The 24,773-nt window shown below is 43.6% G+C and overlaps 1 protein-coding gene across 2 annotated transcripts in view; it reads left to right on the forward strand.

Moving 5' to 3' along the window:
- Nucleotides 1–24,773, forward strand: part of INO80D (INO80 complex subunit D) — a 76,035-nt gene that overhangs the window by 47,461 nt on the left and 3,801 nt on the right. Inside the window, exons 7-10 of one of the 2 annotated variants that reach the window (XM_077275758.1) lie at nt 695–804; nt 4,111–4,244; nt 6,502–6,719; nt 11,127–11,284. In XM_077275758.1, coding sequence (XP_077131873.1) covers nt 695–804; nt 4,111–4,244; nt 6,502–6,719; nt 11,127–11,284 — 620 coding nt within the window. The remainder of the gene's footprint in view (nt 1–694; nt 805–4,110; nt 4,245–6,501; nt 6,720–11,126; nt 11,285–24,773) is intronic. The other variant, XM_077275759.1, reaches the window with a different exon arrangement.

A 24,773-nucleotide genomic window follows, 5' to 3' on the forward strand; every position in this document is an offset into this window, starting at 1 on the left:
AGTTCCCTGTGATATTTCGAGCAGTGTAGTTTTATAGGCTCTGTAACCAAATTAAAGTCCAGGTTTTGCTTTTATTTTACTCCACTGCTTCCCTGAGTAAGGCCGGGGTCACAGCTGCGTGTTTAATGCGAGAAACTCGCGCATCAATATCCGGCACTGCCGCCGGCGGTTCGCATCGGAGTGTTCAGCTGCATAGAAATACATGCAGGCGCACACTCCGGTCCCGAGTGCCGGCGGCAGTGCCGGGTGTTGAGGCGAGAGACTCGCGTGAGTTTCTCGCATTGCACTCGCAAGTAATCCTTTTACAGTAATTTTTATTTTTTTAACCCGCCATATGGTTCCAGAGATATGGGCCTTTTTATTTAGTGTTCATGTTATAGGCTTTAGGAATGGGGCGTTGCTCACAAATAAGTATGCAGGATCCGTTATTCCCCAAAGAATTCTGTGAGAATCGCTGCTTTCGAAAACGCCATAAAATAGGCACTAAATGAAAAGTCACTGGAACCGTATGGTGGATTAAGGAAAAGGAATACTCAGGGGAGCAGCAGTAATAAAATAAGACTGAAAACTCGCCACTTTTGATGTGGGGACTGCTCCTCTTGGGGGAAAAAAAGTTTTGGGTTTTTTTTTTTTTCCGGTTCTTATAGAATTTTCTTGAAAATAAATAACCTTTTTTGTTTTGTTTTACTTGCAGAACTATTCAACATGAGCTCAGAGGTACAGAAACAGCACTTTGCAGTGCCACGGTGAGGAGTGTGTCTTGCACAAACAGAGCCCTCCCGTATTCAAGACATTGTTTTCAGCGTATCCTTTTTGCATAGCAGATGTCATATTTGCTCTTTAGACTTAGGGTACTGTCACACAGTGGCACTTTGATCGCTCTGACGGCACGATCCGTGACGTTGCAGCGTCGCTTGATTATCGCTCCAGCGTCGTAGACTGCGGTCACACTTTGCAATGCATGGCGCTGGAGCGATAATTTCATGACGTAGTTGCGATGTAGAAGTCATACGGGACATTGGGAATATCGTGCACACCTTTGTTACACGCTGCGATCATGCCGCCACATCGGGACACTTGACGACAAATTAAAGTTTCAAACGATCTGCTACGACGTACGATTCTCAGCGGGGTCTTTGATTGCAGTAGCGTGTCAGACACAGCGATATCGTAACTATATCGCTGGAACGTCACGGATCGTGCCGTTGTAGCGACCAAAGTGCCACTGTGTGACAGTACCCTTAGTATAAGGTACAAATTGGATGTTGGATTACCCAATTGTCTAAGATGGAAGGAACCTGAATAATGCGACTCTGAACCACTGTCCAGTACTCTAGATGAGGACTAACTCAGCTGTGCCTGCTCTGTGGCCTGAGTCCAGGCGAGCAATCAAGGGTGACAGTAGTTAGTATCTAAAACAAATAGGACTAGATAGGGAAGATCCGTAGTGAATCTGGATCATGGACATGTTGCTAATGAACCGCTTGAGTATTTTTGCAATTTCTTTTTAAAGGAGTTGTCAATTTACTCTGACATCCACTTCTGAGCCCCAGTAAAATAATAATTTCCGGTGCCTGGAGCATTCCAGTGGTGTCGGAACTTGCTGTCCCAGGGATCACATTACGTTGTTCTTCCGGATGATCCCTATGGCCAATCAGTTCTGGCTTCACTCTTCTCTCCTACAGACCTAATTAACATCAAAAGGAAATGAAAGCTGTTCCTCTAGATTTATTGATTTGTCCAAAGGAGGGAAGAGTGAAGCCAGCGCTAATTGGCCGCTGAGCTCAATGTCCTGCGATCCCCAGGAGAGTCAGTGCCGACAATCCCTTTAAACCATGGGATATTGTACTAGTAGGGGCCAAGCCTTTGTATTCTGTAAACCAAAGAACTAAGCACTCGTAGACATGAGGAAGGAAATAATCCAAAATTGAGTGCACAACGTTTCTGTCATCGACTCTGACCTTCATCAGGCTCACAGATGGTTTTTGCAGAGAGACAAGGACCAAGATGTGATAAAACACTATAGGGAAACAGGATGGCTGGCTGCTGAGCATTGTGCTCATCTTTTTCCAGCAGCGTCATAGAGAATGAATGAAGTGGCAGATGAACATACGCACTGCTGCTCCATTGTAGCATGAATAATCTTTCTCCATTGGGAATAAAGAAAACCCTCTGTTGAACGGTTTAGGGCCCAGCGATCAGACTCCCACTGCTCAGTTTGTTGTCCCATATCCTGTTGGATCGGTGAGAAATTATGTTCACCAGACAATCCCTTTAACTCGTCCCGACATATGATGTACAGTTACATCATATGTTTTGTTCCTGACTTTACTGCAGTCTTGCAAGCCGAGCCCACGTTTCCCAACTGATGATGGCTGTACTATTCAGCTGTGGATGGAATAACTTTGTTAAACGCCGCTGTCATTTAACGCTTACAGGCAGGGAGCCCGTCATTCCATGTGTCCATCGGCGCACCGTTGACCTGAACCCGGGGCGCCATTGGGTTGCCATAACAACTGATTGTCTCCTGAAGACCCCTGTGCCTGTCGTCATGGTGCTTCTGTGAAAACCAGCCGGTAGCTGTGACTTTCACGATATATAGCAGTGCTGTACTAATGCTGTGCATAGTACAAGGAATCAGATGATCACAGTTTCAAGTCCCCTAAGGATGCTAAGAAATACAGTAAAAAGTGAAAAAAAAAAAAGTTTAAAAAAAATTAAAAGTTCAAATAACCCCTCTTTTGCCCCATACAAGAATAAAGCAATAAAAAAATAAAAATGCACAAATTTGGTATTGCTGTGTAATGCTGGAATTTCATTTTTTTTTCTCTCATTACGCCGATTATCGAATTGAATTAATTTTCTATTTTGACTGACTTTTCCAAGCGTAAAAAAAAAATGTTTCTTTCCAAATTTCCAATTTTGCGCTTAAATAAAAAAAAAATGCACATTTGGTATTTGCATAATTGTACTGACCTGGAGAATCATATTGCCAAATTAGTTTTACTGTATAGTGGACATGGTAAATAAAAAGCCTGAATACCAATTATGGAATTGCACATGTTTGCAATTTTGATACACTGAGAATTTTGGCACGATAAGATGAATGGTGTCATTCTAAAGTACAATTCGTCCCGCAAAAAAAATGATTGCTCTTAGTAGAAGGGAAGGAAAAAACTAAAACAAAACAATGGAAATTGGCCACGCTGTAATTTTAGGTCTATAAGCTAAGCCCACCGCCATCAGGGGCTTATCTACAGCATTCTATAATGCTGTAGATAAGCCCCCGATGTAACGTGCAAGATAAGAAAAACCAGTTAGATTATTCTCACCCAGGGGCGGTCCCCGTGCGGTCTGGTCCGATGGGCGTCGCACTCCGGGTCCGGCGCATCCTACAGTATTTTAATACAATGACGTCCTCTTCTTTGCTTCTTGTCGCAGCTCCGGCGCAGGTGTACTTTGTCTGCCCTGTTGATGGCAAAGTACTGCAGTGCGCAGGCGTCGGGAAAGGTCAGAGAGGCCCGGCGCCTGTGCACTGCAGTACTTTGCTCTGCCCTCAACAGGGCAAATCAGTCCGCCTGCGCAGGAGCCGTGGCAAGAAGCAAAGAAGAGGACGTCATCGTATAAAGATGGGAGGCCCCGGATCGCGACGCCCATCGGACCGGACCGCAGCGGGACCGCCCCTGGGTGAGTATAATGTAACCTTTTTTCTTATCTTTCAGATTACATCGGGGGCTTATCTACAGCATTATGGAATGCTGCAGATAAGCCCCTGATGGTGGTGGCCTTAGCTTATAGGCCTAAAATGGGGTGACAGATTCCTAAAGAATGCTAAAGTATTAAAATGAGAAACTCCTGGGTTTTTGCTGACGTTTCCTGTATAACCACACATGTACACATGTACGGTATATTCGTAGTTTTCAGGATGTAGTCTTAGCTTTCCAATTTAAGGTCCAGCATGAATATATTACTATTTATCCAGTACTTCTCCATTTTATGTCTGTCTTACGGTTACTACTCTTGGCTGTTCATCATATGTTCTGAATATTTTCTAAATTGTGGTAATGCTTTTTCTGTTTCATCCACAAATTTTCCTTAATGATGGTAAAGATATCTTGTCAAACACCTCTCAGCAACTTTTTACCAGCTGCACAGCAAAATTTGCAGATGGACAACAGTGCTCTGTACCAGTTTTTGACGTTACTCATCAAACGCCTCTATGTGAAGAACATGCCAAGAAAATGGTAAGAGAGATGGTTGTCTTAAATTTTAGTTCCGACAGAGCCATTTTCAGATGTCTTTGGGCAGGGTGCATAACATTTTTTTGGTCCGAGGGTCACATTGTCAAATATATGAAACCAATCCCAAGGGCCACAAAAATATGTAAAGGGGTACTTCCATGAATGCATCCGCAGAACTACTGTGAGTATAAAATTACATCACTAGAACCAAGTTTTGTGTGTTTGAGAAGGATTTGGAGAGATTCTGCTGGAAAAAACATCAGTGTCAACACACCCTAACTTAAATTGAGATTTTGGACCAGAAACTGCATTCTTCCTCATAATCTCAAAATGCCCAAGTTTTGAAGAATTTTTAGTTTTAACATAGCCATGAATCATGTCATCTGACCAGTTATGGATTGCTACATATGTAGAAGATTAGAACCGCTATCGGAACATGAATACATCACAAGAACCTCCGACCATACATTAATGCAGTACCAGAATTACCATCAGTTCATAAATGCATCACCAGAACCTCCATTAATACACCTCCACACTGTCCCCCCTTATAAATTATAACCACAGCAATATCCTCCCTTGTAAACACAGTCCTCCCTTATACCCTATAACTACTACACTGTCCTTCCTTACGAACTATGGCCTCAACACTGTCCTTCATTGTCCACCTAGATTGTCACCACTCCATAGTGTCCCCCCACACTCCCACCACTCCATTCTGCCCCCACGCTACCACCAGTCCATACTGCCTCCCATTTCTTAATACTGTCTCCCTACCTCTCTATACTGTCCCCCCATACTCCCAACACACCATACAAGGAACAAGAGAAAGGCGTCTCCAGGTTCTCCGCAGACCGCAAGGAATCCTTTGGCGGGCCGTTTGTTCTTTAGGCCTGTCTCAGGGGAAGGGTGGTTTTCTACAACATGTCATACACAAATCTATTAAAACCATATGTCATACCCCTGATTTAATGAATGCAACTTTAAAGAGCCTTAACCCCCCAATAACACGTTAGAATCCCCTTTAGCTGAACCCACTGATATTGACTAGTTCAGCCTACGGTCTAATGTGTATTGAGACCACCGACTCCCCCCTCCCCCCCCCCCCCCTCCCCTCCCCTTCCCCCAATAGATAATGTCGGGGGACATAAGGATCCGGCATGATTGATTTTGGTCCCTTAACCCCTTAGTGACTGAGCCAATTTTGATCTTAATAACCAAGCCAAATTCTAGAAATCTGACAGTGTCACTTTACGTGGTAATAACTCTGTGACGCATCAACATATGCCACTGATTCTGAGGTTGTTTTTTCGGGACGTATTGTACTTCATGTTAATGGTAAATTTTGGTCAATATGATTTATGTACATTTATGAAACTAGAAATTTTGACCATTTGAAAATGTCACAATTTTCAAAGTTTAGCCCTTAAATCAGATGATTATACCACACAAAATAATAAATAACATTTCCCATATGTCTACTTTACATCAGCATCATTTTTTAGTAAAGTAACAGTGAGCCCTCCGACATCTGCCAGCCGGCAACAGCAGGGATTTTTTTTTCTATCGGTTCCTGGCTTTTGATCACTGTGATAGGATTTATCACGCTCAATATTTGTCATCACCCTAGTCAGATTATTTTTTTTCTTTTATAATTTTTCTTTCTTTGCCTTTAGCTAGGGTTAGGGTTAAGCTTCGTTCAAAAGTACATCCAAAAAGGAAAAGCAATATTTCATGATACTCAACACTTCCTCGGTTGTCATTCTGTCTACAGCTCTCCGAGGAACACCTGCAAGCTCTCCCTGGCTTCTCTGTACGGAATTTAGAGACTTTTTAGGAAGATAATTTTTTTTTCTTTTATTTTGCTAAAAATTGCATTTTCTATCCAAGAAAACCCCAGTGTTTAATGGTTAAATTGCTGGCGTAACCCCACCCAGCACAAGGTAGCAGTATGAGGAGGTCCATACTGACATTACAGATATAGTGTAATGTAACCACACAAGGCTGTAATGGAGCCGCTGGTTCCTCCATACTGGGATAATGTACATATGGTGTGGAGGGATGAGATGCTTTCATGCTCAGTAACCATGGATCGTGCTCTTATTCCACAGAGACATAGACTCATATGTAAGGCATACAGATGTGTTTATTGCTGTCCCACGGAATATTGTCAGAGATTACAAGAGGTTTTTGGAAATACTTTTCCCTGTAAATCATTGTCCGTTACGGTTATTACATCTGTCTTTTGTGTCGTTATCAGGATAATTTCCTACGCGGGGACAATTCACGTAAGGTTCAGCACCAGCAGCAGAGGAAACCCAGGAAAAAGACCAAGCCTCCTGCTCTTACCAAAAAACACAAGAAAAAGAGGCGGCGGGGACCCAGAAGACCTCAGAAACCCATTCCACCTGCAGTGCCCCAAGGCAACCTCTGTATGCCCAGCAGCCTATCACTGCCAGTGGAGGTCACTAGTATAAGGTCCGTATTGGCACTTTGTTAAGAAATTATTGGTGTATACTCCCCAAGAGAGAAAATGTCCTGATAAATAAACCCCTAAATACCTATACATCTCATGATTGTTGGAGTCTGCTTAGGTGATACCGTATATACTCGAGTATAAGCCGAGATTTTCAGCCCAAATTTTTGGGCTGAAAGTGCCCCTCTCGGCTTATACTCGAGTCACGGTCGGCGGGTGAGGGGGAGAGAGGATTGTCGCATACTCACCTAGTTCCGGCGCTCCCCCTGCCTGTCACACTGTCTTCGGGTGCCGCAGCTCTTCCCCTGTTCAGCAGTCACGTGGGACCTTTCATTAGAGAAATGAATATGGACTCCACTCCCATAGGGGTGGAGCCGCATATTCATTTCTCTAATCAGCGGTGCCGGTGACCGCTGACAGGGGAAGAGCTGCGGCACCCGAAGACAGTGTGACAGGCAGGGGGAGCGCCGGGACTAGGTGAGTATTGTATATTCACCTGTCCACGTTCCACACGCCGGGCGCCACTCTGTCTTCCCATCCTCTGGCTCTAACTGTTCAGGTCAGAGGGCGCGATGACGCATATAGTGTGCGCGCCGCCCTCTGCCTGAACAGTCAGTGCGGAGAGATGCCGGGACGGGACGCTGAGGAGCTGCAAGCAAGAGAGGTGAGTATGTGTGTTTTTTTTTTTTTTTTTATTGCAGCAGCAGCGTTATATATGGCACAGATTTATGTGGAGTATCTATGGGGCAATGGTGCAGAGCATTATATATGGCACAGATTTATATGGCACATCTATGGGGCAACGGTGCAGAGCATTATATATGGCACAGATTTATATGGCACATCTATGGGGCAACAATGAACAGTGCAGAGCATATATGGCACAGCTTAATAAGGAGCATCTATGGGGCCATAATGAACAGTGCAGAGCATATATGGCACAGCTTTATATGGAGCATCTACGGGGCAATAATGAACAGTGCAGAGCATATATGGCACAGCTTAATAAGGAGCATCTATGGGGCCATAATGAACGGTGCAGAGCATATAAGGCACAGCTTAATAAGGAGCATCTATGGGGCCATAATGAACGGTGCAGAGCATATATGGCACAGCTTTATAAGGAGCATCTATGGGGCCATAATGAACGGTGCAGAGCATATATGGCACAGCTTTATATGGAGCATCTACGGGGCAATAATGAACAGTGCAGAGCATATAAGGCACAGCTTAATAAGGAGCATCTATGGGGCCATAATGAACAGTGCAGAGCATATATGGCACAGCTTAATAAGGAGCATCTATGGGGCAATAATGAACAGTGCAGAGCATATAAGGCACAGCTTAATAAGGAGCATCTATGGGGCCATAATGAACAGTGCAGAGCATATATGGCACAGCTTTATAAGGAGCATCTATGGGGCCATAATGAACAGTGCAGAGCATATATGGCACAGCTTTATAAGGAGCATCTATGGGGCCATAATGAACAGTGCAGAGCATATATGGCACAGCTTTATATGGAGCATCTACGGGGCAATAATGAACAGTGCAGAGCATATAAGGCACAGCTTTATAAGGAGCATCTATGGGGCCATAATGAACAGTGCAGAGCATATATGGCACAGCTTTATATGGAGCATCTACGGGGCAATAATGAACAGTGCAGAGCATATAAGGCACAGCTTAATAAGGAGCATCTATGGGGCCATAATGAACAGTGCAGAGCATATAAGGCACAGCTTAATAAGGAGCATCTATGGGGCCATAATGAACAGTGCAGAGCATATATGGCACAGCTTAATAAGGAGCATCTATGGGGCCATAATGAACAGTGCAGAGCACTATATATGGCACAGATTTATATGGAGCATCTACCGGGCAATAATGAACAGTGCAGAGCATATAAGGCACAGCTTAATAAGGAGCATCTATGGGGCCATAATGAACAGTGCAGAGCATATATGGCACAGCTTTATAAGGAGCATCTATGGGGCCATAATGAACGGTGCAGAGCATTCTATATGGCACAGCTATATATGGAGCATCTATGGGGCAATAATCAACGGTATGGAGCATTATATATGGCACAGCTTTATATGGAACCTCCTTTGGGGCAATAATGAACGGTATGGAGCATCTATTTTTATTTTTGAAATTCACCGGTAGCTGCTGTATTTCCCACCCTAGGCTTATACTCGAGTCAATAAGTTTTCCCAGTTTTTTTGTGGCAAAATTAGGGGGGTCGGCTTATACTCGGGTCAGCTTATACTCGAGTATATACGGTACTTTAGCAGTGGATTTGGCATCTCCACTTCTAATCATGTATTTAACCCCTTCATGACCTTGGGATTTTCCATTTTTCCGTGTTCGTTTTTCGCTCCCCTCCTTCCCAGAGCCATAACTTTTTTATTTTTCCGTCAATTTCGCCATGTGAGGGCTTATTTTTTGTGGGACGAGTTGTACTTTTGAACGACATCATTGGTTTTACCATGTCGTGTACTAGAAAACGGGAAAAAAATTCCAAGTGCGGTGAAATTGCAAAAAAAGTGCAGTCCCACACTTATTTTTTGTTTGGCTTTTTTGCTAGGTTCAGTAAATGCTAAAACTGACCTGCCATTATGATTCTCCAGGTCAGTACGAGTTCATAGACACCTAACATAACTAGGTTATTTTTTTTATCTAAGTGGTGAAAAAAAATTCCAAACTTTGCTAAACCAAAAAAAAAAAAATGGCGCCATTTTCCGATACTCGTAGCGTCTCTATTTTTCATGATCTGGGGTTGGTTGAGGGCTTATTTTTTGCGTGCCGAGCTGGCGTTTTTAATGATGCCATTTTGGTGCAGATACGTTATTTTGATCGCCCGTTATTGCATTTTAATGCAATGTCGCGGTGACAAAAAAACGTAATTCTGGCATTTCAATTTTTTTTCTCGCTACGCTGTTTAGCGATCAGGTTAATGCTTTTTTTTATTGCTATATCGGGCGATTCTGAATGCGGCGATACCAAATATGTGTAGGTTTGATTTTTTTTTTTTTTTTATTGATTTATTTTGATTGGGGCGAAAGGGGGGTGATTTAAACTTTTTATATGTTTTTTTTTTTTTTTTCACATTTTTTTTTAACTTTTTTTTTTACTTTTTTGCCATGCTTCAATAGCCTCCATGGGAGGCTAGAAGCTGGCACAACGCCATCGGCTCCGCTACATAGCAGCGATCATAAGCAGAAATGCAGGTGTACTGTGAGCGCCGACCACAGGGTGACGCTGACAGCTACCGGCGATCAGTAACCATAGAGGTCTCAAGGACCTTTATGGTTACAATGCAGAAGCATCGCTGACCCCCGATCATGTGATGGGGGTCGGCGATGCGCTCATTTCCGGCCGCCCGGCCGGCTGCTATTAACTAGTTAATAGCAGCGGGTGAATCGCGATTTCACCCGCCGCTATTGCGGGCACATGTCAGCTGTTCAAAACAGCTGACATGTCCCGGCTTTGCTGCGGGCTCACCGCCGGAGCCCTGCATCAAAGCGGGGCTTCTGACCTCGGACGTACTATCCCGTCCGAGGTCAGAAAGGGGTTAAGGAATAGAAGAAAAAAATAAATGAAAAACAAATTATTCATTCTTAAATGTCTTTAATTAGCAAATCATGTTTGTTTTATCTATTAAAATAATTATTGGAGTATATTAAAAATATCCGCCATTTCTTTACACTGACAATAACGCGCCATCGGATGTTAAAGAAGCATTCCCACAAAACTTTGTATTGCCTAAACATGTGTAAGTATGTATATAGTGTACTGCAAGTGCGGTAATATACTCCGAAATCTCCTGGAAGTTGTTTTCACAATGTAAGCCTATGGATTGTCAGGACTAGGCTCCATAGACTTGCACTGTATAAAGTGATTCCGGCGCACACACAATCCCCACTGTGACCCCGCCAGTTAGAACAGACCTCGTGTGAGTCAGACGAGGACCAGAGCTGCTCTGGAAACCAGAGAAGATGGCGATCGGTGAGTATATTACTGCAATTACACTACATTACATATACATTCACACAGGTTTAGGCAATATCATATACGGTATCTGATCTAATACTGGAGTTACCAGGAGTGCTGAGGTAAGAAGAGGCTGCTCACACTGCTGTCCGCCCTGTCTATCTGATCTAATTCTGGAGATACCAGGGTTGCTGAGGACAGAGGTCTTTCTCACTGCTGTCCACTGTTTCTTCTTACCTGAGCTCCCTTGATATCTCCAGTGTTACATCAGATAGACTGGGTTGGAAGCAGTGTGAGCAGCCTCTTCTTCGACCAACTCTGTTCAACGTCAGAACATGTTGTTACTTTTGATGTGGCAGTAGCCTTTTCTTGGTAATTTTTAATTTATCCTTGTGTATGTTGCTGGTTTATAGGAGTCCTTCCACACCAGACCTGAGCACAGAAGAGCTACCTGATGACATCACTAGTGAGATTACAGACATTCCCCATGATTTAGAGCTGAATCAGGAAGACTTTTCTGACGTTCTCCCACGTTTGCCTGATGATCTGCAGGACTTCGATTTTTTTGAAGGTATTTTTCTATTATAATTTTAGATTTATTCACTGTTCTGTCCTAAACTTTATGTATTTTAGCTACTCTTTAGTAGAATACAACTCTGGCTATGTTCACAGTACCAAATTTTTGGCCTGGATGCTGTCCATGGAAAACATTGACCGCTCGGACCACTGATCATAAATAGGGTTGTTCAGATCATTTTCTTTTCATATGTATCGAATGTCTGAAAAAAATAAAATTGCAGCATTTCCTACTTTCTTCTGGATTTTGGTTGGGACTCAGCTATTCAAGTCTATGGTTGCGTAAAAGAAAAAAGTCGAATCCCATGCAATCGACCGTATAGAATTAGATTTTTTTTTTTATACATTGCCACTATTAGTGTAGGAAACTGTACTTGGTACAGGTTTTATCAACTGCTGATGTATAAAAAGTAATGCCATATGGATTACAATACAGATGGAAAATTTCTGTAACTGAATCGTGGTTCCATTCATTTGATTGTGACTGCTAAAAGGGAATCTGTCGGGATTATTTCACCCACTAACTATTTATATGTCCATGTAGCTCTTTCAGAGACGAGTCCAGGAATATCTTGTATGTGTAGGGAATAGAGCTGGAGTGACAGACGTGGAAAAGGCAGCTGGAGTTTTTTTTTTTATGTTTAACACAATAATCTTATGTGTTATTTTTTATCTTGTAATGTTATAACTGTGGGCATTTTACATCTAGTATCGTAACATAGTGGATATTGTTAAGGAAAACCCGCTTCATCTAAATTCACCTATTTTGTAGTTTTGATCCAGAAGAACACCACTGCACACAATAAAGACATTTTTAATCATTTATTTTGTTTAACCCCTTCCCGACATGTGACATATATAGTTCTCTGCGGGAGCTGCATTCCCACAAACAGTAGTAGATATACGGCGCTGCGATGATTGGGTGCTGGTGTCCGCTCTGTGTGAGAGCTGACACCCTGCAGCAATGCTCACGATCTGTACTAGCACCAATCGTGGGCGTTTAGCCCCTCTGATACTGCTGTCAATAGCGACAGCGACATTGAGGAGATCGCACACAGGGAGGGAGCTCCCTAGTGCTTCCTTCAGAACAACGTAATGCGATCGCATTGTTCTGATGGCCGCGGGATCCTTCAGGGAAGGTGGCGTGTCTCCGTGCTCAGCGCAGGAGCAGAGACACCTCCTTCCCTGCTTGTCAGATGCTGATCTGATGCTCTTAAGTGCAGAAGCATTGCAGAGTATCAGATCAGCGATCTGATACTATACAGTGATGTCCCATCCTAGGACAATGTAAAAAAAAAAAAGTTAAATTTTTTTTTTTTTAAATGTTTAAAAATATTTAAAAAAAAACCCAAAACAAATAAAGAACAAGAAAACAAATATTTTTCCAATAAATAGATTTATTTATGTAAAATAATAAACATAAAAAGTGCACATATTTGGTATTGACGCCTCCTTAAAAAAAAAAAAAAGAATAAATAAAAAACAAAGCAAAAAACACTGCTTTATCATCACACCGCTGAACAAAGTGCAATAAAATGTGATAAAAAAGACAAATGTAAATAACAATGGTACCGCTGAAAATGTCATCATGTCCCGCAAAAAAACAAGCCACCATACAGCTCCATCAGCAGAAAAATAAAAACGTTATAGCTCTATATTATTCAGAATAAAGCAATGCAAAAAGTTTTTTTTTCTAAACAGTTTTTATTGTGTAAAAGCGCCAAAACATAAAAAAACAATATAAATTGGGTATCGATGTAGTCGTGCTGACCCGAAGAATAAAGCTGCCTTATCAATTTTACCATATGCGGAATGGTATAACAAAAATAAAAAAATAAATCCCAAAATGCTGGTTTTTGTTCATTCTACCTCCCAAAAATCAGAATAGAAAACAATCAAAAAAGTCATGTCTGAAAATGATACCAATAAAAACTTCAACTCGCCCCTCAAAAAAACAAGCCATCACTAGTGTTGAGCATTCCGATACCGCAAGTATCGGGTATGGGCCGATACTTGCGGTATCGGAATTCCGATACCGAGTTTCGATACTTTTGTGATATCGGAAATCGGAATCGGATCCATCTTCATGTAAAAATTAAAGAATTAAAATAAAAAATATGGATATACTCACCTCTCCGGCGGCCCCTGAACCTTACCGCTGTAACCGGCAGCCTCCGTTCCTAAGAATGAGGAGTTTAGGACCTTCGATGACGTTACGGCTTGTGATTGGTCGCGTGAGCGGTCACATGAGCAGTCACGCGACCAATCAGAAGCCGCGACGTCATCGAAGGTCCTAAACTCCTCATTCTTAGGAACGGAGGCTGCCGGTTAACAGCGGTAAGGTCCAGGGGCCGCCGGAGAGGTGAGTATATCCATATTTAATTCTTTATTTTTTACATTAATATGGATCCCAGGGCCTGAAGGAGAGTTTCCTCTCCTTCAAACCCTGGGAACCATCCAGGATACCTTCCGATACTTGAGTCCCATTGACTTGTATTGGTATCGGGTATCGGTATCGGCGATATCCGATATTTTTCGGGTATCGGCCGACACTATCCGATACCGATACTTTCAAGTATCGGAAGGTATCGCTCAACACTAGCCATCACATGACTGTCTGCCGAAATATGGGAAAATTATAGCTCTCAAAATATGGGGATGCTAGTTTTTGCAATAAAAGGTGTATGTTTTTTCTAGAACGTAGTTTTTGTGTAAAAAGTGCCAAAACATAAAAAAAAAATATAAATTTGGTATCGCTGTAATCGCACTGACCCGAAGAATAATGTCGTCTAATCACTTATACCGCACATGGAATGGTGTAAAAAAATAAAACCAATTCTTCATCTGTTGATTTTTTTCATTCTGCCTCTGAAAAATCACAGTAATGCTCGGCGCACATTTATCCTGTGCTCTGCGCTGATTGCTTACACCAGGGTTTATGTGTAAATCTCTGCAATACGTGCTTCAGACTTAACCCCCGGCAGAAGATTCCCTATAATAAGGCAGATGGAGGCACTGTGAACGCCATAGGACTTGTGATCCAACAATGTCTGTCTTTTAGGATTGCATAAAAGTGCTGTCGGCCCCAGTTTGTGCACTTCTGAAAAGAGAGACACCCCTGAACAGAGGCCAGATGGACTCCAGAGTAACTCTGCTGCCTCATTATAGTGAAAGGATCCCTCCAGGGTTTGATCTGAATCACGTGTCTCAGAGATTTCGATGGAAACAACAAAGTAAATGCTCAGCGTAGAGCGCTGGATAAATGTGATCCCAAACGTTATGTAAAATGTTCCCAAAAAAGTGTCAACACAATCAACTTAAAAGCAAATCCCCACTCAGGGCTGTTAATGGAAATACAGCAGGCTTCAACTTTACTGGTAGCACAAAGGCTCTGGAAAAGCGAAATGGCTCCTCTCCCTTCAAAAGTAATTCAGCAAATTCTGCGCTCCCAATTCCAAATGCTCCCCTGCCTTCTGAGCCCCAGTGTATCCTAGGCTACTTTCACACATCAGGTTCTTTGCATCAGGCACAATCCGGTGAATGTTGGAAAAACCAGATCTGGCGCAGATTGTGAAAAACTGATGCGACGGATCCGGCTAGCATATCTAGATTATTGGATAAAAAAAAAATTTGGAGCATGCTCAGTTTAAAAAAACCGGAATCCGTCATTTATTCGGACTCCCATGACAGCACTACGAGAGAGGGGATCCGCCCTTCAGGAACAGGAAACCTACAGAGATACAAAAGGGCGGCACCTCTCCCTATGCATCAGTTGGTTTCCTGTTCCTGGAGGGACAGGATCCTACAGATGAAAATCTCCGTAGTGGATCCCAGGCCGGCCGGCCGAATCTGGTAGCGGGGGGGGTCTCCTACCTCGGCCGGTGCGGATGTCCCTGGAGGCGCCACGGTGGTCCTGGCTGGACTGCACGTCGGTGGCGTATGGCAGCAGGGAGCAGGGTCCGGAGGATTGCCTGATCTCCATTCTATGCCGGCGTTGGTAAGTATATGCCCCCCTTGGTTCTTGCAGCGATGCAGCGGTGGAGTGGGGTAGCGGTGACGGGAAAGCGGCGCCGACCGGAGCGCTGTCGCACATCTCCGGCGTCCTGCACCGCTCCCAGGAGCGTTTCCGGAGTGCTGTGACGCCGGGGGCGGAGTCGGCAGGCGCTTCCGGGTTACTGGATAGTTACATAGTTATTAAGGTTGAAGGAAGACTGTAAGTCCATCTAGTTCAACCCATAGCCTAACCTAACATGCCCTAACATGTTGATCCAGGGGAAGGCAAAAAAACCCCATGTGGCAAAGAGTAACTCCACCATGGTGAAAAAAATTCCTTCCCGACTCCACATACGGCAATCAGACTAGTTCCCTGGATCAACGCCTTATCAAGGAATCTAGTGTATATACCCTGTAACATTATACTTTTCCAGAAAGGTATCCAGTCCCCTCTTAAATTTAATTAATGAATCACTCATTACAACATCATACGGCAGAGAGTTCCATAGTCTCACTGCTCTTACAGTAAAGAATCCGCGTCTGTTATTATGCTTAAACCTTCTTTCCTCCAGACGTAGAGGATGCCCCCTTGTCCCTGTCTCAGGTCTATGATTAAAAAGATCATCAGAAAGGTCTTTGTACTGTCCCCTCATATATTTATACATTAACATAAGATCACCCCTTAGTCTTCGTTTTTCCAAACTAAATAGCCCCAAGTGTAATAACCTATCTTGGTATTGCAGACCCCTCAGTCCTCTAATAACCTTGGTCGCTCTTCTCTGCACCCGCTCCAGTTCAGCTATGTCTTTCTTATACACCGGAGACCAGAACTGTGCACAGTATTCTAAGTGTGGTCGAACTAGTGACTTGTATAGAGGTAAAATTATGTTCTCCTCATGAGCATCTATGCCTCTTTTAATACATCCCATTATTTTATTTGCCTTTGTAGCAGCTGCCTGACACTGGCCACTGAATATGCGCAGTCTATCCAAGATGGCGGCGCCCATCGATCCTGGACACCGGATTCCCCACTAACTACCGCTGACCTCCCAGCTGCGGTCTGGTCAGCAGAAACCAATGGGATGACGCCAGGCAGTCTGCTGACCGGAACCCAGGGGGGATTTAAGCAGGTGTCGGATTTAGAACCCTGCTTTTGGTCACACTTCCATCATGGAGAGTGATGGTGAGCAGCCTCAGCTACTGGATGTGCGACAGAAGCCCTTGGAGAAGGAGCATGTCAGGAGTGACCAGTCCAGCCGTAAAAGCTCGTCCAAGCAGGGATCGAGAGCTTCGACTGGGAAAGAACCCCCTCGTGTTCCGGTACCTTGATTTGGCGTACACTGGTAAGTGATCTACGTGAATGTTCACTCAGTGACGCGGGCCCCCTTATACTTTGTCATTCTAGGGGAAGAGAAGTGCAAAGACGAAACATAAGGAGTGCGCCCTGTGTGGAATCCCTTTACCAGATTCTTATCCCAAAAAATTATGTGCCCCCTGTATACAACAGACGGTGAGGTCTACAGGTGTGGTAGGGGTTAAGGGACATCAGGTCGGATAGATGGTATCACCTTATTGTCCTCCCCTAGGTAGCGGAAGAATCTGCAAATACGGCTAACTTAAAAGAGATGATCCGTATGGAAGTAAGGGAATCCCTGCGGTCTCTATCCCAGGCGGGAAGTTCAAAACCTAAAACTCCCTTAATCTCTGAATCTTCGGAGGAAGAAAGAGAGGAAGGTTCCTATGGCTCTATTCCCTCTTCCTCGTCATCGGAAGAGGACTCTGGCCGGTTTTGTCTACCGCTGGACCGAGTGGACAAACTAGTTAAATCGGTCAGGGGTACCATGGGCCTGGAAGAGCCTAAAACACAACCTTCCAGGCAGGAAATAATGTTCAGCGGATTAGACCATAAGAAACGCAGATCCTTTCCGGTGATAGATAAAGTTCAAGATTTAATTCTCCGAGAGTGGAAGAAGCCGGAGAAAAAAGGCTCGTTACCACCAGCTTTAAAACGCAGGTATCCCTTTGAGGATGCAGCCGTTGATACCTGGGACAAGGCCCCTAAGCTAGATGCGGCGGTGGCGAAAGCATCCAAAAAAGCCTCATTACCCTTTGAGGATATGGGGACCCTTAAAGATCCGCTCGATAGGAAGGCAGACACCTTCCTTAAAGGTACCTGGGAGATGGCGGCCGGATCTCTGAGACCAGCGGTGGCCGCAACGTGTACAGGCAGATCCTTAATGGTCTGGCTGGATCAGTTAGAGTCACAACTTAAGGAAGGTGCATCCAGGAATACAATCCTGAATGCGCTCCCAGTGATTCAAGATGCTGCGGCCTTCCTGTCGGACGCTTCACTGGATTCCGTCAGAATGGCGGCCAGAGCAGCAGGTCTTTCCAACGCGGCTCGTAGAGCCTTATGGTTAAAATGTTGGTCTGGTGACATCCAATCAAGATCCAAGCTCTGCGCTATCCCATGTAAAGGGGAATATCTCTTCGGACCAACTCTGGATGACTTGCTTGAAAAAGCAGGTGATGATAAGAAGAAGTTCCCTAATCTGGCATCAGCATCTTACCGTCGCCCCTTCAACAGAAGGAGGTTTGGTCGCGGAAGGAAACGCGCGTCCTCACCCTCGAGAGATAATTTCAGATGGGAGGATAGACGCAAGAGAGGTACGGGCTATATGTTCCGCCGTTCCTCAAAAGAACGTAAAAAGTCAGACCAATGACTAGCAATCCCTGTGGGAGGGAGATTGTCAGCCTTCTCTTCCGCATGGTCTGACATCACTAATAGTGACTGGGTCCGAGGCATTATATCAGACGGTCTGAGACTGGAGTTTGACCATTGGCCTCGGGATAAGTTCAAATTAACCCCCTTACGTTCCTCCTCTATTGAACAAACGGCTTTGGAAGCTGAAGTCACCAATTTATGTCTTAAAAAGGTGCTGATTGAGATCCCAGATTCAGAAAGAGGAAGAGGGTTCTACTCTCCTCTATTTCTGATTCAAAAACCAGATAAGTCATTTAGGACCATCATTAATCTTAAATCTCTTAATGAATTCCTGGTTAATAAAACCTTCAAAATGGAGTCTATCAGTACTACAATAAAGATGTTGTTCAAACACTGCTTTATGGTAGTTGTAGATCTTAAGGACGCATACTATCATGTTCCTATCCATGAGAACTTCCAGAGGTTCCTGAGGGTGGCGGTGTCTATAGAGGGAATTGTTCGTCATTCTCAATATCGAGCCCTTCCCTTCGGCATTTCTGCAGCTCCTAGGGTATTTACCAAGGTAGTCGCTGAGGTTATGGCATATTTGCGAGAATCCGATATCCTCATAATACCTTATCTGGATGATTTCCTTATTGTGGGGAATTCAGCAGATCATTGCCTTTCGCAAGCAATGACAGCCATAGCCAAACTAGAACATCTGGGCTGGATTATAAATTATGACAAATCCCGTTTACAGCCCCTAAAAATTCAAAGATTCCTCGGACTGTTATTAAATTCAGAGACCCAACAATGCTGTCTGCCGCCTGATAAATTACTCCACATTCAACAACAGGTGTTAAAGGCGATCAATAAACCATCCATGACCCTTAGACAGGCTATGTCACTGTTAGGATCCCTAACTTCGTGCATTCCTGCTGTCCGTTGAGCCCAATTCCATACCAGACCTTTGCAGTTTGAGGTTCTGGACAATGATAGAGCCTTACAGGGATCCTTGCAGGGTCAGGTGACGTTAAGTCCAGTAGTACTTATATCTCTCAGATGGTGGCTAGTAGAAGACAATCTGTCGGCAGGAGTTCCCTGGGTGACCCATGTGACTCGTGTAATAACAACTGACGCCAGCCCTACGGGATGGGGGGCACACATGGGTGACATCGTAGTTCAAGGGCTATGGGACCCTCAAACGTCAGCTTCTTCCAATCAGAGAGAGTTAATGGCTATCGAACTAGCAGTTAAAAAACTCCTCATGTATCTACAGGGTCACCATGTCAAGATCCTCTCCGATAACCAGGTGACAGTAGCCTACGTAAACCACCAGGGTGGAACACACTCCGAATCTCTGATGGAGGTAGCGGACCGCCTTCTCCAGACAGCAGAGAGCAATTTACTATCTTTAACTGCTCTACATTTAAAAGGGAAAGAAAACATAAAAGCGGACTTTCTAAGCCGCAACACCTTAAAACAAGGGGAATGGTCCCTGAACAGAGACATCTTCGGTCAGATTGTCCACATGTGGGGTCATCCAGACGTGGACCTGTTTGCCACCAGGGACAACAGAAAAACAAAAAAATTCTGTTCTCTGAATCCCAGGGAGAATCCGTTGGCAGTGGACGCATTCCTGATCAAATGGGACTTCCGTTTGGCTTATGCGTTTCCCCCGCTGGGCCTATTACCTCTTGTGGTCAGGAAAATAAGGGAGGACCGAGCAAGGGTCATACTGGTCGCCCCTTTCTGGCCCAAGAGAGCTTGGTTCGCGTGGCTCAGGACCATGTCGATGGAAGACCCCTGGGTACTTCCGGACATTCCCAATTTACTCCATCAAGGTCCGATCACCCATCCGCAGGTGAAGGGGCTCCATTTGACGGCATGGTGTTTGAGAGGTCATTATTAAAAAACAGAGGTTTTTCCCCAAACTTAATTGATACCCTTATGAAGAGTAGAAAAAATATAACAACAAAGATCTACTCTAGAACCTGGAGGAAGTTCTTGGCCTCTTCAGATTTCAGAATTGAAGAAGGGTTACCAATTAACCAAATTTTAGAATTCCTGCAGAAAGGGTTAGAGCTAAACCTATCCACGAGTACACTAAAAGTACAAGTCTCAGCCCTGGGGGCCCTGTTTTCTTGTAACGTTGCTAATAACTATTGGGTATCAAGGTTTATAAAAGCTTCTAGTAGAGCTAGACCTATACACAAGAACAGGTCGGTACCTTGGGATCTCAACCTAGTCCTGTCAGCCTTGACTAGAGAACCGTTTGAGCCCTTACATTCTGCTTCAATTAAATTATTGTCCCTCAAGACAGCGTTCTTGGTAGCGATAACATCTGCTCGTAGAGTAGGGGACATTCAAGCGCTCTCTAGACTCTCCCCATATACAGAGTTTTTACAGGACAGAGTAGTCCTAAAACCGGACCCCGCCTATTTGCCAAAAGTCGCCTCACATTTTCACAGATCACAGGAGATAGTGTTACCATCATTTCTCCCTAACCCCTCTAACGCTAAAGAAGAACTACTCCATACATTAGATGTTAGGAGATGCCTGTTAGAATACATCACAGTCACTAACGCTTGGAAGAGAGAGGATGCGTTATTTTTATCCTTCCAAGGTCCTAGGAAAGGGCTTAGAGTTTCGAAGTTCACACTAGCGAAGTGGATTAGGGAGGCTATCTCTCTGGCTTATACTGCAGGTGGAGGTCCGGCTCCGCAGAATCTGAGGGCGCATTCCACCAGGGCCATGGCTACATCCTGGGCGGAAAGATCTGGAGTATCAATCGACCAGATATGTAAGGCAGCTACGTGGTCGTCCCCTTCCACCTTTTTCAAGCACTATCGGTTGGACTTGGGGTGCTCCTCTGATCTCACCTTCGGGTTAAGGGTGCTGCAAGCTATAGTCCCTCCCTAAGGTAGTTTTACATCTCTGTAATTCTCTCGTAGTGCTGTCATGGGAGTCCGAATAAAGTATTAAGCTACTTACGGGTAGCGGCATTTTTCGGAGGCCCATGACAGCACCCTTAGTTCCCTCCCTATTCACGTGGGGGTTGCACTTCCTATAATGTATATAATGAGATATATATAGATCTCACGTGTGGTATTTGTATTGGATTAGTTTTGTATATAAACTATATATAATATTTGTGTGCTACTAACCGCGGTAGTCCTCTCGGGCTCTAATATACAACTGATGCATAGGGAGAGGTGCCGCCCTTTTGTATCTCTGTAGGTTTCCTGTTCCTGAAGGGCGGATCCCCTCTCTCGTAGTGCTGTCATGGGCCTCCGAAAAATGCCGCTACCCGTAAGTAGCTTAATGCTTTTCCGGATCTGCACCTTCCGGCTCCCATAGGCTTCCATTCTAGCAAACAGCCGGATCCGGCGCTTCCGGCTTTTTCCCTGGAGACAAAAGACGTTGCTATGGACTTTTTTACAGAAACCAGAAACGGCAGATTTGCCGGATCCGGCGAAAACCGGATGAAGCGCAATGTCATCCGGCACTAATACAAGTCTATGGGGAAAAAAACTGATCCGGCGACAACATTCGCCTGATCCGTTTTTTTTTTTTATTTAGCCTGACAGCGAAAACCTGATGTGTGAAAGTAGCATAAACCACATTTAGCGCCCACATGTTTGGCATTTCTGCAGTGATGAGAACCTGCCTAACTTACAGGTGCGTGTCTCCAGAAGCACGAGCTGGGCATAATGTACGGTCACTACAATGGCAGTTTGCAATTTTCATTCAGCAACATCCACTGCTGTCTTTCTGGAAAACACTCATGGAGTCAAATCGTCACACCTGTAGATAAATTCCCAAAGGGGTTTAATTTCTAAAATGGGGTCATTTAGGGGGGATTCTGCTTTTCTAGCACTTAGGGGCTACTTGCATCTATGTATCCATATGGAATCTGTATGACCTGCGTATGGCTTTACGTTTCTCACTGCTCTTTTCCAGTGAATTTAATGGCTCAATGTGCTGAAAGGAGGAAAATGTGTGCATATTTTTCGCAAGTCACACAGATGGTCCGTGTGGTGTCCGAGTTTTCTCTCGTACCCATAGGCTTGCATTTGTGAGACTTGGGCGATATACGCGTACAATTGCAGCATTCTGCGATTTCACTCGCACGTTGAATACACCCAAGAAAAAAATGGTGATGGGAGCTGCCCCATAGATTAACACTGGTCTGAGTGCTATGCGATGTTTTCTCGCATAGCACTCGTCCGTATTCTACGCTAGTGTGACTCCGACCTATGGCTAAGCAGTACTGTACAGCCACATATGGGGTATTTCTACATTCAACAAAAATTGTGGAGCAAGTTTTGCTGCCATTTTTATCGTTTTTCCATTCTGAAAATGTAAAATTTGGGGTTAGCACACAATTTTGGTGGTAAAAATGTAAATTATTTTTTCTTCACTTCCCAATGGTATAAAATTCTCTGACACGCCTGTGGTGTCAAGATGATCACTGCACCCCTAGGTTAATTTATTGAGCGGTTTAGCTTGTACCGTATTTTCCGGCGTATAAGACGACTTTTTAACCCCTAAAAATTGTCCCAAAAGTCGGGGGTCGTCTTATACGCCGGGTACGGCGTTTGCAGGGAGCGATCCTGGATGTTCCCAGGGTCTGAAGGAGAGGAAACTCTCCTTCAGGCCCTGGGATCCATATTCATGTAAAAAATAAAGAATAAAAAAAAAAAATATGGATATACTCACCCCTCCGAGAAGCCTGGCTGTCACGGCTGCAAGCGTCTGCCTCTGTTCCTAAGAATTGCAGAGCATGAAGGACCCTCGATGACGTCGCAGTCCTGTGATTGGTCCGTGACCGCTCATGTGACCGGTCACCTGACCGTGACATCATCGAAGGTCCTTCACGCTCTGCAATTCTTAGGAACGGAGGCAAACGCTTGCAGCGGTGACAGCCAGGCTTCTCGGAGGGGTGAGTATATACATATTTTTTATTTTTATTCTTTATTTTTTACATGAATATGGATCCCAGGGCATGAAGGAGAGTCTCCTCTCCTTCAGACCCTGGGAACCACACGCCGTATAAGATGACTGGGCGTATAAGATGACCCCCGTCTTATACAGCGGACATATCCCAAATTCCATATTTTATATGGAAAAGTTGGGGGTCGTCTTATACGCCCAGTCGTCTTATACACCAGAAAATACAGTAATTTGGAGTCACTTATGAAGAGTTCTTATGTTCTGGCACCTCAGGGGCACTGCCAATGTGACATGGCACCCTCAAACCTGTGTAGCTACCGTAAATCTGCACTGTAATATGGCGCTACTTCCCTTCTGAGCTTTGCACTGTGCCTCAGAAGTAGTTTTCAACGACATATGGGGTATCGGTGAACTCAGGAGAAATTGCACAACAAATTTTGGGGTCCATTTCTCCTTTTTACCTGGTGAAAATACTAAATTTTGGATTAAAAAAAAAACATTTTTTGTGGGAAAAATGGGATTTTTTTTATTTTCATGGCTCAACGTTATAAACTTTTGTGAAGCACCTGGGGGTTTAAGGTGATCACCACACATCTAGATAAGTTCCCTGAGTTTCCAAAATGGTGTCACTTGTGGGGGGTTTCCACTGTTTGGGCACATCAGGGGCTCTCCAAACATGACACGGTGTCCGCTACATATTCCAGCAAATTTTACATTCAAAAAGTCAAATGGCAAACAGTGATTTTTTTCCCCCACATATGGGGTATCGGCATGCTCAGGAAAAATTGCACAGCAAACTTTTATGGCGCAATTTAACCCTTATGAAAATAAAAAAATTGGTCTAAAGGAATTTTTTTGTGAAAAAAAAATAAAATAAAATAAAAAAAGTTACGTGTTCATTTTTTCCTTCAACATTCCATTAATTCCTGTGAATCACCTGAAGGGTTAATAAGCTTCTTGAATGTTTAAGTACCTTGAGGGATGTAGTTTTTAAAATGGTGTCACTTTTGGGTATTTTCTGTCGTATAGGTCCCCCAAAGTCACTTCAAGTGTGAGGTGGTCCTTAAAAAAATGGTTTGTATATTTTGCTGTAAAAATGAAAAATCGATGGTCAACTTTTAACCCTTATAACTTCCTAATAAAAATAAATGTTTCAAAAATTATTATTATTTTTATTAACAATTTTGTCTGATTTAAGGGCATAAAAATTAAAAGTTTGAAAATTGCAACATTTTCAAAATTGTGCCAAATTTCCGATTTTATTCACCAATAAATTCAAGTCATATTAAATAAATTTTACCACTATCGTGAAGTACAATATGTCACAAAAACAGTGTCAGAATCCAAGGTATACATTGAAGCGTTCCAGTGTTATGACCTCATAAAGTGACAGTAGTCAGAATTCTAAAAATCTGGAAGGTTAAAACAGGCGTCGGGGTGAAGGGGTTAAAAAGAAAAATTCTTCATGGCTCCAAATATATTTCCGGTGATCTAGTGCCTGCTTTATTGTTTATGATGTGCAGGATCTAAATATTAGTAACATAGTTATTAAGGTTGAAGGAAGACTTTAAGTCCATCTAGTTCAACCCATAGCCTAACCTAATATGCTCAGACATTATTCACAATTATGACTCTCGTTCTGTGGAAGTTTTTGGTTGAGTAACATGTTGGCAAAAATTTTGATACAAAAATGTTACTGAAAAAAATACTGATGAAGAATTTTAAAACACAACAGTTTTCAAGGGTATGGAATGAATGACATCTTGCTTGCATGAAAAGTAATATTTTTCTGCTGTACCAGTTCAATTTTTTCTGTTTATTTTCTGTAAAG

This window comes from Ranitomeya variabilis, chromosome 7 (assembly GCF_051348905.1).
Source record: "Ranitomeya variabilis isolate aRanVar5 chromosome 7, aRanVar5.hap1, whole genome shotgun sequence".
In the NCBI taxonomy this organism is placed as follows: domain Eukaryota; kingdom Metazoa; phylum Chordata; class Amphibia; order Anura; family Dendrobatidae; genus Ranitomeya; species Ranitomeya variabilis.